At 46.3% G+C, this 19405-nt stretch overlaps 2 protein-coding genes across 3 annotated transcripts in view; both read right to left on the minus strand.

Annotated features, from left to right (window-relative positions):
* Positions 1-1231: 1231 nt before the first annotated feature.
* On the minus strand, positions 1232-6899 carry pou5f3 (POU domain, class 5, transcription factor 3). Its single transcript, XM_035390140.1, has 5 exons — positions 5748-6899; positions 5427-5538; positions 4497-4627; positions 2754-2918; positions 1232-2584 (listed from the first exon to the last, which is right to left on the minus strand). The coding sequence occupies exons 1-5, from the start codon at positions 6498-6500 to the stop codon at positions 2321-2323; spliced, it is 1425 nt and encodes a 474-aa protein (XP_035246031.1). The 5' UTR covers positions 6501-6899; the 3' UTR covers positions 1232-2320.
* Positions 6900-15094: 8195 nt separating this feature from the next.
* The window catches only part of npdc1a (neural proliferation, differentiation and control, 1a), a 39733-nt gene continuing 35422 nt past the window's right edge, over positions 15095-19405 (minus strand). For both annotated transcript variants that reach the window (XM_035392304.1, XM_035392303.1), the window contains exons 5-9: positions 19304-19370; positions 18715-18802; positions 18161-18240; positions 17549-17648; positions 15095-16897 (exon numbers count right to left, since the gene is read on the minus strand). In XM_035392304.1, coding sequence (XP_035248195.1) covers positions 16826-16897; positions 17549-17648; positions 18161-18240; positions 18715-18802; positions 19304-19370 — 407 coding nt within the window. In that variant the 3' untranslated portion in view covers positions 15095-16825. The remainder of the gene's footprint in view (positions 16898-17548; positions 17649-18160; positions 18241-18714; positions 18803-19303; positions 19371-19405) is intronic.

Below are 19405 nucleotides of genomic sequence, written 5' to 3' on the forward strand. Positions count from 1 at the left end.
TCCAACTGAAGTCTTTTACAAATGTGTCCACGGCAGTTTGGAGCATGCGACAACTGAAGACGTTGGAAGACATGTTTGTCGGAAGTATTTTATAGTATTAAACGCGCATTTAGACTGATTTCATCACGCTCTGAAAATTCTTCGAAAAGACTGGCCTTCTCAGCTGCCATAGTTGCAACACGTGTGTAACACAACGGGGTGTTCAAGGCACCACCGTTTCCGTTTAAATAAACGCTTTGCTACGTTTTGTCGGGGCTGAACGCGCTCCTGGACTAGGGGTCTGCACCCCTGGAAATGTGGAGGACAGCTGGTTTTAGTTTGCCTTAAAATAAGCAACCATTCTGCACACCTAAGAAAGCAGCTGAAAAAACTGAAATTAAAGTGGTTGATCTGGTTAAGTGCCAGAAAAAACACCACACCTCACAGCTCTCTGAGAACAGGCTTATACACCCCTCACCTGAAACAGAAAGCCAGACATCAGCCCTGCAAGGAATATTAAAACTTAACACACATCACAGATGAGAAATAAGAAAATCAATGAGGTCGAACACCAGATAGAAAAAGGTGATTTAATCCCTAGAGTCAAAAGGACAGTCAATTCAATATACAGGCTTAAGATGGGCATTTCAAATAACTTATCACACACGCGTGCAGAAACAGAACACAGGATATTCCGCTGACAATCTCCAGAGAGCCGTTGAGCTGAACAGGTCATGACTGGGTTGGGGGGGGGGGGGGGGGGGGCGTTTAAAATAGTCCGTTAGCCCAACACAAAATTCCGCTTCATTGCAGGGCCCTAAAAATACAGGCAAAAAACCAAAAAAAAAAAAAAAAAACCAAATGACGCTAAAAATAAAAACGAAAACGAAAAGCGGAGAGAAAAAGCGTGGGGTTCGTTCCGAGAAGCTGACCAGATCTCTCTCTCGCTCGCTCGTCTCAGGGGCGATGCGGCGGCGGCGGCGGCGGCTCGTCACGAGAGCCGGCCTCCCACGGCCCACCGCAGTTTCTCGGGGCGAGGGCGTGTCCCGGAGACGCGCGAGGGGGAATTGAGACGAGTTCTCACCGCCTCCCGCAGGTACCTCGGGCCCGTCCACATCCTGTCTAACAGGAAGCGCGCAACCGCCAGCGCTTTGAGAAAACAGGTCCTCCAGCGCCCGGCGGCGTGGAGGTCAGCGTGAGAGCGATAAACATGAATGTTTCTTGGGGGCTTTTATGTGGGGGGGGGGGGGTGGATGGGGCGTGGGAGGGTACAGGGGTTGGCGGGGGGGAGGCACTGCATGATGCCCCCCCCCACCCTCGCCATACGTTTCCTGCACGCCCTCAGCATCCGCCAACCACCCTGCATGAGAAAGCAGTTAAAACTACCGGTGTGTGGGCTAATAAATCAACAGCTATGAACAGGCGAACGAAACTGGGCCCCCCCCCTGTGTCTGCAGCACATGGCAGCAGAACTCTAATCCTCCCCCACGCGCCCCCCCCCCCTCCAATATCCTGTCCTGCACACTTTCACCAACGTCACTAACCTTAGCCTCAGTCTGCTTTCCATTTGGGCCCAATAATTTCATAGGTGATCAAATTTTCATTAACGCTGGTGTCAAAAGGGTGCGCACTAATGCACGGTCGACGCTTTTGTCATGAAATGACTGCAGTCGCATCAAAATGCACACCGGCAAATGATGAAATGACACTTGTGAACACCAGAATATCACCTACAGACACCAAAAGGCGAGCAAAGACACATAAGCCCTTAATACAAAGCGATATTTGAGTGCATATACAATTAAAAGATTTTAAGAAATACATTTCATGGCTTCATTAAAAACGTTGGGCATTTACACCAAGGTTTCTGGGGGGGGGAATAAGAATGTGCTCCCCCTGCAGGACAGATGCAAGATCAGACAGCATTTCACAGAAAGCCAGAGACTGCACCACTGAAGAGACAGCCACCCCTCCACACAACTGCACTGTGATGCAAGAGGCACAACTTCAAATGTGCAAAAATACAGTCTGGCTAATAAAAGAGGGTTTAAAAAAATAAAATTGTCCTGGAGAGGGTTGGTGTTTTAGTGAAACTCTCCACAGAAGGGAGTCCAGGTGGAGAAGAGGGGGGGGGGGGGGTCTACCTGCAGTCTGCCCCCTCCCACCATACAGTGAGCTGCCAAAGTTCAGCCTGAGAGGTGCAAGTTCCATCCAGGGTGCTGTCATCTGGTCATCTAACAGACAGGGACCAGACAGGGGCAGGGGGGGCAGAACGAACAGCCCTGCCCCCGGAGAGCCCAGTCCCGACAAAGGTGTGTGGGGGGGTGGGGGGGGGTGTGGCTTAACTGGTCAGGTGACCCACAAGTCCCGGGTGCAGGGCCTGCTTGAAGACTTCGGGCCTGTGGAGGGGGGGCACGTAGAGGCTCGGGGGCAGGGGGTGGCCGGGATGGCCGGGGTAGGTCTGGGGCGGGAGGGGCACGGGCCCCATGTTGTGGGGCATGGGCGCGGTCGGGTCGAAGTACGGCCCCTCCGCACACTCGTCGTCGAAGGGCAGGGCCAGCCTCTTCCCCTTCTGCCGCCGGTTACAGAACCACACCCGCACCACCTGCAGGGGGCGCACGCACACACACACACACACACAGGGTTACACCACACCAGGTTAAATGCCTCCGCCATCTTACCAGCAGACTTGGGCCTGTGCAACAGAGAGAAGGGGACACTGCGCAGACGTTGGGGGGGGTGGGGGGTGGAGGGGCAGGTGCTGGGTAACTCACGTCTCTTTCCAGTCCCAGGTCGTCAGAGATGTGGGTGATCTCCTGGGTGTTGGGTTTGGGGCACTTGATGAAGTAGGACTCCAGAGCGCTGCGCACCGTTCCCTCCAGGCTGGTCCGACGCTTCCTCTTCCTGCTGTCCACAAACACGCGCTCCATCTTGTACATCTGAGGAGGAGAAAACAACAAAAGATCAAGACTTAAACGGGGGATCGCCTGAAAGCTCACACAACACTTGCGCGTTCACACTCTTATGTCAGATTCCAAAAATCACAGGATAAACATACTAAATACTTTCACCCAATAAAACACCAGCAAAATTCCTGTCAATTATTAACAGTTCCGTAAGGAACATCCATTGTCACCAAATAGTCTCATCCAATTACAGGTTTCGGTTCGAGTCACATTTCCTTAAATTTTTAGATCAGCAGGAGAAAGTTTTCAATCATCAATTGAAATACCTAATTGGAAATTTGTGTAAAATTGCACGAGGTAATAATGCACAAAGCATAGGCTCTGCATCTTGTGGCCATTGTTTGTGAACAATTTACAAGTGGTTTGAAGGTCCTAGGCCCTATTCTCTAGGAGCTATTGAACTTAAAAACACAGATGACAAATGCTTTCTTCAAATATCAGTTTAAATTCATAATTGGAAATATTCGTGTAAAATTGCATGAGGTAAAAATGCACCAAGTATAGGCTCTGCACTGGCGTTTTAAATCAAAAGTATTTAATCCAAGATTGGACAGCACACTGGATTTAGTAGTCATAGCCGCTGTGCTGCTCTGTGCAGTTTTTGGCGAAGGTTGAGGTCCCTCACACTGCACTGCACAGCCAGGTATGATTGATCACCAAGTGCTAAGTGCTAATCTAATGTACAGGTAAAACCTGATAAACCAGGATGTTCCAATACTTTGAATATAGGCTTGTATCCATACTGAAAAATGACCTGTCCTGCACTATACACGCTATCCACTAGAGGGCACCATTCACAAGCCATGGGCCCTCCAGTGAATTTAGGTTCCATTATTTCCCCCCCAACTGAGCACTCAAAGGCCAATGCAGTTCAAAAGATGTGATACTAGAGTAGATCAAGTACGTCAAAAACGCGATCAATTCGGGTCTCATAGCAAATCCTTGCGATTTAAATTACAGAATTTGATGTTAATGTCAGGCATGTGCATGTGGCTGTTAAAGAATTACTGCAGTTGTAATTCTGAACACGCATGCAACTGTGCGTAAACAGCATTTCATTTAATGACCAGTCAGGACCAAAAACTGAACAACATGTCTGTGCACGGTCATCCTTGTGGCAATGAACCACCACTGGAAGAGCAGTCACATGGTCATCTTCAAAATTGTCCAACTAGTAATCGTTCAGTTACCAAATGGACAAATCTCGTAGAAATGTGCAGCGCATAATTAAATAGCTGTTGTACAATTGATACAGACAAACGACTGTGCACTTTTTGATTTACGTCGATTCAATATTTCCATGCTTTGCCCCTTTTGATATTCTGCACTTAAAATTCAATTCACAGCACTGGAATATTTATCATTCACAAAAACAGGCTCTTGCTCCATTGGTCCTCGTTGATATTCAGGTGAGCTTTGGAACAGTCAGACCTGTACGGGTTTCCCCAGTTCCCCTCTCACCAGCCATTGACCTGAGCATAAACGCTGGAGACAGTGCGAGTGCGTCAGTGGGGAAGGGGGGGGGGGGGGAGACGGGGGGGGGGGACTCACGTCCTGGGGGTTGTCCGAGGTCTCTGCCTCGTTCAGCCACCTCTGGAGCAGCGGCTTCAGCTTGCACATGTTCTTAAAGCTCAGCTGCAGCGCCTCGAACCGGCAGATGGTGGTCTGGCTGAACATCTTCCCTGTGGGCAGAGGGTACCAAGAATAAACATTTATATTCACAGAACACAGCTGGATGCAGAGAAAAGTGGACATTAACAGGGATTTGTTGAGTAAAATTTTAACTTTTGACCAAAGATTAAACTGCAGGTGTCTGGGAAAGGAATTCTAAAATTCTGAGACAAAATTGCCAAGAACACCGCTTTTGCCACACACTAGGGTTTTTAAATCCTGATTCACATACCAGACTTGATCAGCAAACAAACAGTTTTAAATTTCCTGTATTACAGAATGCAAATAGTTGAATTTGAACTGGGCTGCATTTAATTAAATTAGGCTGGCAGGTTTAATCAGTGGGGTCCTCAATGCCATTAAGATAAGACCAGGTCAAAGCAGCAAAAACATGGAGATAAACCTGCATTGTGTTAGAATAAATTTAAGGACAAAACTCATGCAAGAACTTGAACATTTTCAACAATCTTAACTGAACCGTGTGTGCATGCACAGGCATACTTGTACACGTTCTTGGTAGCTAATATCAGTAACTTGGCACATGGGGTAATGACAGAAATGAGTACACCAACATGGCAACTGACATAGCCAGCAGACAAAGTATCATTCAGCATAAGAGCATTTTACCACCTAAGGCAGTCAAAATGGACATTTCCTTTAGTCTTCATGAAGGAAGCGACGGGCTGTAAAACGGGGTGAGCCGCGGACGACAGTGACAGGTCTTTGCGCACATTATACACGCGAGCGTGACATAACCGGTCGGAAGTAAGAATAACGGAGCATTTGGAGGCCATGGGCCGCCGGACTGACCGTAGAGGTTTCCCAGTGCGAGCCCGACGTCAGCCTGCGTGAAGCCCAGCGTGATCCGTTTGTGCTTCAGCTCCTTGGCAAACTGTTCCAGCTCCTCAGTGGAAAGGTTTTCCTACAAATACGCAAGATTAAAAAAAAGGTTTAAATAGTTAGGCCAAGTCAATTCAGCCAAAATTGCGCAAAAAAACATCTGGAGTTCACCAAATGCCACAGCACAGCTTGTAAACTAGCAACTGGGACTGTCTACCTTGTAAATAGCATACTTTTTCAATGCGCAACAGTTTTTTTTGCAAAATGATGCATAACAAAATGAAAGCTTACCTCGTCTTCCGAATCGCTAGCTCCGCCGCTGGACGAGCCGCTACTCCTGGTGTTGCCGTTCGGCAGCTGAGTGGCGGGGATCTCTTGTGCGGTACCCGCCGGAAAAAAGCTTGCACCCTGGTACCCATTGCTGGGGGGTGAGGGCGACAGAGAAGGAGAGGATGCAGCTGATGTCGGTGGAGCGGGGACAGAATTGTTTGAGGCCGCAATGGGAGCCAGACTCGGCCAGAAAGACGGGTTCCATGGGGTCGAATAGTAGACGCCGTGGGCCATGGTGGAGGCCGGTGGTGGGGGAAACTGCGATGGAAGCTTGGTTTCTATGGGATACTCGTTCACATCCTTCTCGGTCTTTATTTCTGGTATCTTAATCTGTTCCCTCGTTTCTGCTATCGGGGGGCTGAGGTTGATGGGTTGAGCGGCGGTGGTTGACCCCGCTACCTGGCCCGTGTACTCGGGAGCGGCGAACGGATACCATGGCCGCGGCTGACCCGGGTCACTCGCTTGGATCTCAGAGTGCCTGTACTCCCCCCCGACGGCGGAAAACGGGAAAAACGGTTGCGGTGGTGGCGGAGCGATCCCACTGTATGACGATTTGTTGAAGAGAAGACCCGAGTCTTGTAACATGCCGTGAGGAAACTGCAGCGAAGCACCACCGATAGATTCCTGACCGAAAACCTGCGAATACATCGCTCTACTTGCTTCGTAAGGTCCTCTAGTACACTCCGAAATTGGACTTAGAGGTCGGTCAGACATGATTTTGCAGTTCCAATTAATTATATTAAACTCCTGTTCTCGCTAATCACACAGAATGACACTTTTCATTACGATTTAAGTTAATGCACGACCGAATTAGGCAATCAGTTGAACAGCTAGCACAATGTTTACATATAGCCTATACAGTCCGTTGTTCAATTACAGCTATATTGCAGTGGCAAATTCTTCGAAGCGTGAACCCCCGTTCAGAAAGTTCCTGGTCACCTTCTCTCTCGAAACTCGCTTGTATGGAAATGTGAGCAATTGTCGTCTCTTCGTGAGAAGGCCATCAATTTAATCCAAGGTTCACCGCCAACAGCAAAATACTTCTCAGTCCCACTCCAAAGTCTGCCCAGACAATTTAGTTACACAGCGTTTCTTAATCAGTTGTTTCTGGAGGCCGGTGTGTCGATTTAGGTTCCTCCATTCTCATTGGTCGCACAAAACAATAGCCCCCAGCTGATGGTGATTTTGTGAATGAACTTGATTTGTTTCATTGGGCGTCTGTACTTAGGGGAGGGTGGGGTGGGAGGGTGTCTTTTTGTCACGTCGACATTTGGGTTGGAAGTCCAAGATATATTACCCACTTAATAGCCTTTTTTACTGGTATTTTGACTAACATCCCCAAACGTTTTATTTTTTGTATTATTATTATCGACTGTTGATCAGTTCCCTGGCTATGTCCAGCAGCAAGCTTTGGAAATTGACTTTAATTTTGTTACTACAATTTATTTGTATATATTTATAATATTGTAAATGGCTGCTAGACGCACCCTCACCACAAGGATGATTCGGCCGCCGTTCACAATAGGTGTTTATTGATTGGTTTGTGTCTTTTCCGTTATATGTTTGCATTGCTAAATACAGTAGCTTCAAATAAATATTCAAGACAACGTTGTCAGTGCATATTAAATGTGTTGGTCATAACGGCGCAGTTTGTTGAAATTATTCAGTCTTAATTAGTTGTCCTTGATATTAAAATCCACAGTGATTAGCATACGCATAGACAAAAACACACTTGACTATGTATGAAATTTCAAGGCCACAGTTGCCAAGTGTAGCTTCGATGTGACAATGCAAATAATTAGGTTCTGGATGAAAGGCCTACCAAAATAATTTAACAACTAAAAATAAAACCTCAGACTTAGCGTTTGTTTATTGTTGGCTATTGCACCTTGTCAGTGTACTTGTTATTTTGGCTGCTTGGTGTAGCATAGCCAATTAGTTGCATTTGGCAGCGTAAAGAGTAGCTTTGACTGCTGTTAAAAACAATATTTTATGTCGTGTGGTCTGCGCCATCTCTTCATATTTCAAGAAAATACTGGAACGGATTTATAATTTGCTTGGAAACGTCTTTATTGGGGGGCTAGTGATGGTTAGTGTCAATGGCGAACCAATGCAGTTTATAGTTTTACAGTCGGGTTTTGCTGAGGCTCTTGATTTAAATGACCCTTCTCCAGACAGCAGCAGCGCCTCCAGGCCCTTTTGTTCAAGGACTTGAACAAAAATAAAACCCTTAAGTCATTTTTGCATTCCATATAGTATATATAGTCACTGCCACCACTGGTCTGTAGACGTGGGTCAAATTAGGTACAATGAACGCAACATATATTTAATTGAACACAACCTTACAAAACACCATTGTAATCATTATAATTATCGCTTCCCGGGCTTGTTGGCTTGGAAGAGCGTGGTTACAAACTTGCATTTGAATTTAATCTGAAACAGTTGAGTTGATCTGTGTGTCCTGCGTCGCCTCGCGCTTGTGTTCTTGGGGCACAGGGGGGGTGTTTAAATGGGTTGTCATTACACGGCTATCTGTGTCAACTGAGAATGGCTCGTGTTTCTGAAACATGTGTGAAAAAGTGGAAAGCGCGTTAAGAGTTTGCAGACACTGTAATACACCTCATTGCAAATTTGATTTATTTAGCCCAAAATTAGGAAAAAAGGGCACGAGGTAGCAAGAACCCACGAATAGTATTTTTGAAACTCTCTTAAAAAGCAGAGTTTTCCCAAGACATCTACGTTTTACACTAAAGCACTGAATTAAAACGCTATTTCTTAAGATCTGTGTTGAAATATGACCGATTTTTACACTTAGTGATAATAGCATAAAAAAGACTCGTAAAATAAATTCGCCCGGCTGAGAAGAACGCGTCTGACTTTGAATTTTTCCCGGTGCTTGCGCGCGGAGGGCTGAGGCTGTGAAGACATTCCCCCCCCCCCCCCCCCCCCCCCCATTTTTTTTCGACCCCCAGCGGCTTGTTCGCCACAGATTGCGGCAGGAAGACACGCTGCGGGGCGCCAACGGGGAGTCATTGTGTGGCTGGGCCCCGGGGCTCCCCGTGGATTGGAGGCCCCGAGAAACGATGGCCGGCCATTAGCCTCCTTTCAGATCCGAACAATAAGTCGCAACTCTTTGATTGCCGCCCCCTCTGCTTCGAAACGCACACCGCGGCCATCACAGTTTCAGTTTCAGTGGAAGGCCCGTTTTCAGCATACGCTTAGTCACAGCCACTTTATACTATAACCACCCATAGTTTCCCCCATAGGAAATTGAGGCAGATGTGAGACATGAATCCAGATGTTCAACAGAGAGTAGGCCCATAACATAGCAACAATAGGTAATAGACAGAATAGTACAAGATACAGTTGTACAAAATAAAGTAAATATGTAGAGGAAAAAATAATTAGCTAGGATTTATATGCCTACATTCTCCATTGTTTTTTGTCATTCCGGTCATTGCCGTCTGATTTTTTTTGTATTACATATATGCTAAGTGTGTGTTTCTCATGCCAGTACTGATCAGTGAAATCACTGAAATTGAAAGACAGAGGATACCTGTGATCTACCAAAGTTCTAATTCTAATCCCTCTAATACCCCTTTACCACCCCAAACCCCCCTCCCAAAAAAAAACCCACCAACACAACGTCAAGCCAATCCACCCCCCACCCCCCCCCCCCCCCCCATCGTCAAACACACTCTGCCCCAACTTGATCCAAATAAAGACATCCATCGCTCCCTGCCCCTATTCCCTCTGAGTCCCAGTCACAAAGCCGGGCACAGGGGACACTGCAGGCCCAGGGAGTCACTCTAAAGACTTAAAAGACATCAAACCCACACGCAGGCTTTGTGCTGCTCCATGGACTTGAGGATTGTCATGCAAAGCGCAGACACTCTTGGGGAGAAAGTGTACAGTCAGGTTTCAGAGGGGATTGTGGGGAAGGGTGGGGGGGGGTGTGGGGGGGTTGGAAGAGATTAGTCAGAAAGCCAGATGTCTTTAGATCTTGTCTTAAAGCTCGCCTTCATTTTTAGCTCTTGTGACCGACTGCTGTCTTTATCTGAACAATAAAACTTCCCTTAACTTGTGCAGCATGTGATCCCAAAAAGTTCCCGCTGTGAGACGAAATCATGTGGATATTAATTACATAACTTGTTAGTTCAGATGACTTGAACTTTGATTGATTGATTGATACATGTAAGCAAAGAGGTCTGTAACCTTCCGTAGTGGAGACAGTCGCATTATGCTTGTCAGATTAGGATGAGAATTAGTTAGCTAGGCATGAGGGGAAAATACATTTTACCTGTGTTTCAGGTAAAATGTATCACAGGCTAGCCAAAATATGAGTTCATTTGAATGCCACAAGGGAAGTGGAAACTCAGATAAGGATATTTTTTCAATATTTATTTAATATGCATTTTCTCAAAATTGCTAATATAAAATATGGCAGCGGAAATATATTACAACTCAAGCATATCTATGTTTGACGAGGTGAACAAGAGGACACATATTACATATTTTAGGATTTACTCACTCTGGTATGCTTTTGGCCTTGATCACAGCAAATACCTGTAATGTTGGTGTAAAAAATCTAATCTGTTACAATACATTTTACTTGGATACAGTACACTTTATCCATTTTATACTCAGATGAACTCTGTTAGAATTGAATTGCCACTGGGAAATATACAGAGTGAGACAGAGATCATGGGGAAACAGATCTTGTTCAGATGCGTCAGATAAATTATCAAACACAAAAACTTTCATAAATACTTATTATTCATGTGAACATAAGGATGTTTAAGGATCGGGACAAGTCATTCATCCATCATGGGTGAACAAAAATAAAACCCTTAAGCCATTTTTGCATTCCATATAGTATATATAATCACTGCCACCTCTGGTCTGTAGACGTGGGTCAAATTAGGTACAATGAACGCAACATATATTTAATTTAACACAACCTTACAAAACACCACAGTAATCATTATAATTATCGCTTCCAAGGCTTGTTGGAAGCGATAATTAAATTAAAACACAAAAACTTTCATAAATACTTATTATTCATGTGAACATAAGGAGGTTTAAGGATCGGGACAAGTCATTCATCCATCATGGGTGAACACTTTGCTGTCCATGCATCCGGTGAAGCCTGGACTTTTAAACACCCCGACAGACTCAGATTCTGTTTTGAGCCCTTGGTAATTTGTCCCATGTATTAACAACTCTGTGACGAAAAAAAAAAAAACCTTGTAGAATCACCCAGATGCAGAAACGAAACACTGTGTGGCCTGTTGCTCTGGAGGAATAGAGGTAGGCTCTGATGCAGAAGCCCAAGCTGGCAAAAGTCCTTTCGGTAAACAAAGGAGGCTAGACGCACAGACGGCAATAACTCACTCACCCGCCACCCATTTCAGGGATGACCCGGTAAGTAAGGGCCATAAACTGACCTGCTTATTTCATTGTGCTGCAGAGGCAGGTGGGCTGGGCTGGGTCAAGGGAGGCAGCTGTGTTCAATCTTTACATTGCACTGAACAAAGTACATAGAAGGGCAACTAAATTGGTTCCAGATATGAAATATAAAAGTTATGAGGAAAGACTTAAGACAATTAATCTGTTCAGGCTCAGCAAAAGGTGACCAAAGAGGAATTAGTTTCAGGATTTCATGGTTGGGATTCAATCAACTGACTAATAATTAATTATTTTTTCCTTAGGGTAAATGCTCAGCTTTGGACAGGGAAGATTCATAGTTTGAGTGAAAATTCAGTTTGAACAAATATTATGGCAACACATTTTTTATTTTATTTTATTAATAATTTTTATGTGAAGAAACATCACTGCAATAATCAGCTGATGTCTTCATCAGTCAATAAATAAGACTTTCTGGAACCAATGACATTGCAGGAGTTTTAATGCAAACCAATCTTACCACCTGTAACTTACCTTTCCTGATGCTCTAGAAATATCAAAAAATGAAACAAAAAACACCCACAGCTTTGAATGTAATATAAATGCTTTTATTTTATCATAATGTTTGAGTCCACTTTATACTCTCCCCCAAGTCTACAGTTCAACAGCCCCCTACAATCTGTATATCTCCGAAGTGCATACAACATCACATCCCAGCAAAACCAGCAGTTAAAAGTTAAGGGGTTCAATTTTGGTGACCCCCCTCCAAAAATCTGCCCCATTAGTTCATTTTCTCCTCAAGTCAGGCCCCCACCCTAATGCCTCCCAAACCACCATTTCTCAGACCTGTTCGTACACTGCCCCCACCCCTCCCCAAAACCTAGTCTCTGTTTAATGTCTCCTAAATGGCTGAGAACCATTGACATCAATTGCTGGGCCAATTCATCACATCATTCCTTCTACAGCCAGATGGGGGGTGGGGTGGGGCAGTGTGAGGGTGGGGATGGGGGGGTGGGGGGTGAGTTTGGGTTTAAAAATAATAAAAATATATATCTACACGTACATTTCCATGCAGTTAAATGGCATCTCCCATACCATGACCCAGACCCAGTCTGTCCTGATTTTCAGCTGTAGCACCTCTGCCCCCCCCCCCACCCCCCATGACCACCACCACACAAAGCAGTAGAATTCCAATCAGCACTTGCAGAACCAGTTCACCGGGCCCGTCCCACGGTTTTGCCATGGTAACAAGGACGGTCGCAGCTCTCAGAAAGCTGTTGTCCCGGGACGACTGCGATTTGGGAGCCGTCTGCCCACCTTGACCCACAAGCAGCTTCCCCCCCTGCTCTCAGGCGGGACAATAGCCTTTAACGGCCCACGGCCAGAATCAGCTGGAACCTGCCCCCTTAACTGCTCCCCCAAAAATACACCTACATGTGCCAATGGGAGCACTTTAAAGGCCCGTACGCACATCCCAAATGCCTGGGATCTTATTCCTCCAAAATATTAAGCAAAATCCCCCACCTAACATTGACTTCTGGACATATTTTCAAGACAATCAACCATACTTGCTTTTAAAACGTCCCAACTATCATTGAATCCCATTAGATTGTGAATTACTCTGAATCTCATTAGATTCCCCCCCCCCATGATTTTAAAGAAAGAAAACTACATTTGGAGGGGTTCCTAACAATCGCACAACTCTTGGCCCACAGAAAGCTTTGGTTGGTAACAGAGGGAATCCCTCTACAGCAGGGGTGCACAACAAGGTCCATCCATTTCAGGATTTTGTGCCAACATTTCCCAACATTTATTGAACTGGCCCAATCATACCTTGATCTGACATGTGTATAAGCAACAGCTAGAGTCACAGTCTGCCAGTCTATCCCAGATTTCACTGTGCTCAAGTGCAGGAGTGAAGCAACATAGTTTATAGAGCTGTAAGAAATGGTAATCGGTTGGAACAAAAACCAGCATGCAGATCGGCCCTCCAGGACCGGAGTTGTGCACCCCTGCTCGACAGTAATAGAAGATGACAGGACAGGAGAAAATTTGCTATATTTTAAAAATCACAATAATCCACATGGAATTATAGGTGAACACACTCATAGAGCATGTGAGTGTGTGTATCTAGTCTGGCATGTATGTATACCTGTGTGCATGTGTGTGTGTGTGTCAGGAGGCAGCCCTTAAATGTTGACTTCTTTATCTCTCCTGCCTAATGTTTCTGTGGAGAATGTGTACTTCAATATGGTTAGTTTTTTTATAGCATGTTAAGAGTTAACTCCGCATTTCAGACATTCTCTTGTACCGACATGTTTCAAACAGAAACAGCCAGAAAGCAACTGTCACTTGGTTAAGTTTGTTTTGGTAGAAGAAATACTGAGGATCCCAAAGTAGCATGAGAGTGCCAAGCTACACACTTACATGCATCCCCACTAATCTTCTCCTTCCAGTTATTTATTATGACAGCATGCAAATAACACTGTATCCTGTCCTTGAGTTTGTCTTTAGTTTTATTTATGGACTTCTTGTCTTTGTCTCATTATTTGTATTTACTCTGCTGATAATAAATTTTTCTGACTGATCCCACAGCCGGAATTGTAAGGAATGTAAATAAATTATGTTTTCTTTATTAAAATATTGAAACCCAACTTGGGGCTGAACATGGGTCTCCAGTAATTCCCACCCTAATCTGGAACGTCCAACTAGCCGCTTGCAGCCGCAGGCGCGTTCATGCGCGATTCGCCGCTGTTTCGGGAGGGCGTAAACATCTGCGGTTCTCTGAAGCACGTGGTAAATGGTAAATGGACTGCATTTGTATAGCGCCTTTATCCAAAATGCTTTACAATCGATGCCTCTCATTAACCCATTCACACACACGCTCTCACACACCAACGGTGAAAGGCTGCCATGCAAGGTACCAGTCAGCTCGTTTGGGAGCAATTAGGGGTTAGGTGTCTTGCTGAGGGACACTTTCAAAGACGAAAAAAAATTATGTATTTTTAAAAGGAGCTTTTTTTTTTTTTTTTTATAGGACACACTCATGACAGAACATGGTGGTAAATTGTGTATTAGGGGAGGGGCTTCATCTCATATTGAGACAGAGCTCAGCTGAATTTGTTAGCGGCCATTGCATTTTGACCACAGGGAGGTTTGTGTGCAGGCTATCGGTTTGCTATGAAAAACTTTGTTTCCGAAGATCTCCGGCTAATTTGGGGGTGGGGGTGGTGGTGGGGTGTACGGATTTTTGCTGTCACAAACAGACAGAAGACTTCTCGGTCGCAAAACTACAGTCAGCTCCTTTCCTTCTTCATGCAGCCTGTCCTTCGTCTGTCTGTTGTCCTCAAACGCGTAACTACTGGTGCTTAATTCTGAAAGGTACACTAGCCCGGATTTAGCCAGTTATTTTTTTCATTTTTAAAATCTTTAAATCTCTCCATAGGAATGATCAGAGCAGGAAGCGGAGGCTTTGGGCCTTTAGCCGAAGAGAGACACAATCAAATGAGTCGGACAGAAATCGGAGACTCTGTCTCTGGGGGAGGAGAAACACCGCTCATTTGATCAGACTCACGCTCCTGAAATGGCGTCACCTTGTGACCACTAAGGTCGACGATACCTCAGTTGATTCTTACGGCACAAAGAGTAGGTAGGTGTACTTACTTATAAATTCACTCCCTCGTTCACTGATCTAAACAGGACTTGGTTGAATAAGGCGGAATTGCTTTGGAGGCTGTTTGTCCACGAGAAGCGGTAAATTCCTCTAGTCACAGCATCCCAGAGGGACGTGAGTGGCATGCCCACGTCCGTCACGGGGTCAAACTGCGAAACTAAAGAGCTCCGTTCACTCAGGACAGGGGAATCTGAACCAGGCGATAAGAGTCACTATGTACAAATAAATATAGATCGGCAAATATTAATTTATTTCTCTCTGAACATTAAAAAAAAAAAAAAGTATTTACATTACAGGAGGTCCGGTAAGAGGTGTTTGGTGAGCCAGTTTTTGTTTTTTGTTTTAAAAGAGGGAGAGGGGGTGGCTTAAGTCGTTCTGAGATATTTTCGGTATTCTGCGGGCTCGGTCACTGGACTGGTTTTAGAGTTTTACGCAGCTTTGGAATTTCATCACAAACAATGACGTTCGTCATGATGCATGTCTGCTTCCAATCCAGACAGCACATGACAAACTATTCTGTGTGGCTGGAGGGTATCCCACATGTGTATGCATGTATATGTGCGTGAATGTGAGCAGACACATGCACACATACATAGAAACAGAGGATAATCTACTTTTCCACTTTCTTTCTCAAGGAAGTGAAATCGCATCATGCAATTCTGTCAGCCAGTAGAATAATGCCTACGCACGATCAAGTTCTACTGCGTACATCCATATGTGACGCTCATTAAAATATCATGGGTCCAATGTAAAAAAAAAAAAAAAAAAAAAAAGATAATAATAATAAAAAAATATCTGCACCATCCTTTGGACGGCACAGGTAGATTACATACGTGTGCATGTTTGCCTGACTGCACTGACCTGCAGTAAAAAAAAAAAAAAAAAAGACAACGGAAATAAAAAAAGACTCACAGTATATGTGGTACTAACAGTGAGCCCCGGATCTCCTTCCTCTTTATGTCAGTCAGAGCACAGTGTAATATACTCCTCCCAGTCCATTTTACAGACCGCCTCCGGTCAGCAAGCAATAATGTTCAGAGGTCATGGGGGGGTCCAGATTGGGGGGGAAAAATCCACCAAAAACTGTGCGCTTTTACGCTTCTTTGTCTTTCCTTGTGATAACCAGTCAGATATGTTTACATGAACAGATTTGCACAGTGTGACACTGGTCCTGGAGCCTAAAATTAAGGATGACAATGGAACGTGTGTGTGTGTGTGTGTGTGTGTATGTGTGTGTCAGAGAGAGAGTGTGAGAGTGTGTGTGTGTGTGTTTTATCTCATTCAACCTCTACAATGTTACAGCTTTGGGAAAACAGTCTACTGCTTAGAATAGGAAAAAGAAAACATGAGGAACACCGGTCATACAGGGAGACAACGGTGGTGACTTCACCACGAGAGAACGAGCAAAGTATACAGAAAGCAAAAGAGAAACTGAAAAAAGCAGCCACAACATTATCTATGTATGGTGCTGATCTCTCAGAACGTTCAAACGGAAAACAACGAGCACGACGTATAGAAAAATAACAATACAGCAATAAAGTGTCAGAAAAACAGATATTATGTAGAGCCAGATGGTCAAAGCAATTGTGTGCGTGTGTGTGCCTGTGTGTGTGTGTGTGTTTGTATGGGGGCGCAGGATCAGGGGAATAGTCCAATGCAGTCTGAAGGGAGTGGCCAAGATCTGGGCAAACAGTGGGAGCTCCTCAAAGTGGGAAGCAGTTACACTGAGTGTCCATCGGGGGGCAAGTGATCGTCACCTCCTCTCGTCTCTTCATTAGGCTCTCTTCTGTCCCTTTCTTCACTTTCCACCGTTCTTTCTTTCTGAAAGGTGTTCAGGATCGGGGATGCCTGGCAAGCATCTTACAGAGGACTTGTATTGATTTGCATGTGTATTCCGTGTGCGCGTGTGTGTGTGTGTGTGTGTGTGTGTGTGTGTCTGTCTGTACGTGTCCTCCCAGAGCTACTTGTGGTTCCTCTGGGGTTGTAGAGTGGAGTCATCGAAAAGCGGGTTCTTCACCTCCATCTCTCCAGTCTAGAGCAGGGAAGACAGGGGAGCGTCACATGATGCAGCTGACGGAGAGTACAGTCTAAAAAAAGTATGATCACATGACATAATTGCCACCTGCCCATCTATGTGAGGATGTGTGCCTGTGCATTACGTGTGTGGCTCTGTGTGTGTGCGTGTGTGTGCGTGCACGCGTGTGCGTGTGTGTGTCTGTGTGTATGCGTGACTGTGTGTGTGTGCGTGTGTGCGTGCGTGTGTGTGTGTGTGTGTATACGTGTATGTGTGTGTGTGTGTGTGTGTATGTGTGTATGCATGTATGTGTGTGTGTGTGTGTGTGTATGTGTGTATGCATGTATGTGTGTGCGTGTGTGTGTATGCATGTATGTGTGTGAGTGTGTATGTGAAGAGCAAGTGTCTGAGCTGGCCCAATTTTCCTCAAAGTCATGAGGGCGTGGCCGCTGCATTGAGGGCGTGGCCACTACACTGAGGGCGTGGCCGCTGCATTGAGGGCGTGGCCACTACACTGAGGGCGTGGCCGCTGCATTGAGGGCGTGGCCACTACACTGAGGGTGTGGCCGCTGCACTGAGGGCGTGGCCGCTGCATTGAGGGCGTGGCCGCTGCATTGAGGGCGTGGCCGCTGCACTGAGGGCGTGGCTATCTGACTGTGCCGTACTCACCGGTGCCAGCCCAGGGCACTCGTACACTGTGAAGTCCCCGTCCTCATTCTCCTCGTCTGACGTGGCCCCAGAGTCCGACACCTTGGCCTCTTCTTTGTGCCTGAGTGAGAGACATGAGCGAGGGAAGAGTCACAGACAGACCATCAGAGGAGAAGAGAGGAGAGAGAGAGAGAGAGAGAGAGAGAATGAGACAGAGAGGGAGGGGGGAGAGAGAGAGAGACAGAATAAGACAGAGTAGTCAGTGACAGGGAGAGACAGGGAGATTCACTGAAGAAGAGTGAAAGGGAGACATACAATGACACAGAGAGAAGAGTTACAGCCCAAGAGAGGGAGGGACTATCACGGAGAAAAGAGGAGAGGGAGGTAGGTGAGGAGGAAGAGGGTGGAGAGGGAGGGACTATCACAGAGAAAAGGAGAGAGGGAGGTAGGTGAGGAGGAAGAGGGTGGAGAGGGAGGGACTATCACAGAGAAAAGGAGAGAGGGAGGTAGGTGAGGAGGAAGAGGGTGGAGAGGGAGGGACTATCACAGAGAAAAGAGGAGAGGGAGGTAGGTGAGGAGGAAGAGGGTGGAGCGGGTGGATAGAGGGGGGTAGATTCGGTACTCTGGACACACTTCTCCATAGACAGCATCTGTTGTTTCTGGTGCTGGTAGTGGTACATCTGGGCACTCTGCGCTAGCTTCTTATCACCCGGCTGGACAGAAGAGAGAGGAATGAGTACACAGACCTACAGACAGACAGACGCACAGACAGACAGACCTACAGACAGATCTACAGACAGACAGACAGACAGACCTACAGACAGACAGACAGACAGGCAGGCAGGCAGACAGGCAGGCAGACAGACAGGCAGACAGACAGGCAGACAGACAGACAGACAGACAGGCAGGCAGACAGACAGACAGACCTACAGACAGGCAGACAGACAGGCAGACAGGTAGGCAGGCAGGCAGACAGATATACCTACAGACATCAGACAGACAGATAGATTGACAGACACACGCACGCACACACACACACACTTCTGTATGTGTGTGTGATCGGCCATGTAGCAGACATTCTTTTCCAGAGGGACTTACAAACAGCCACATAAAGATTTAGGCAACGAGCAGACACAAAGCCAAGCCACCAGCGTACAGTAACGGGCCTTCGATTCGGCGGGGCTCACCGAGGTCCTGTCGGAGGACGAGGCGGGCGGCGCCCCGCAGAACGCCGGGTAGTCCACCTTCTCCGCCAGCCGCGTGTCCTTCTGCAGCCTGCGGGGGAGCCAGCGAGCGAGCTCGGTTATTTTTACCCCAGCCGGCAGACTAGCGTGACGAGGGTCCACTCTGAACTACCTGCTCTGTATCATGCGTTCCTCCACACACTAAGGCCCTGATTTACTAAGACACACCTAATAACAAAACCAAGGATTGGTGCACAACAAATACCATGACCAATCACTGGTCATGTTACTGGTTCTGCGTACTAAAGGTCTCAGTAAATCAAGCCAAAAAACCACTAATTGAAATCAGGTCCTTCAAACCCCTGATTGAAATGTGGATATTAAAATTGGGACCTTGCTTCATTAATCCCACAAATGTAGACTTTAAATTTTATGCTCTAGAAGTGGATCATTTTGCACGACCTGAAGACCAGTAAAGTGGTTGCGGTCTTGATGACCTCACTTTCGGGCACATTCCAGGCAGCGGCGCAGTGGAACCGGACCAGAACCACGAACGGACCGCGGCAACGCAAACGGGAATTTTAACGCCTACCTGATCCAGCAAACCGCTGACAGGATCAAAGCCACCATCCCAACGATGACACACACGCCGACCAAGGCTGCAAACGGAGAGAGAGAGAGAGAGAGAGAGAGG

This window comes from Anguilla anguilla, chromosome 14 (genome assembly GCF_013347855.1).
Source record: "Anguilla anguilla isolate fAngAng1 chromosome 14, fAngAng1.pri, whole genome shotgun sequence".
NCBI lineage: Eukaryota > Metazoa > Chordata > Actinopteri > Anguilliformes > Anguillidae > Anguilla > Anguilla anguilla.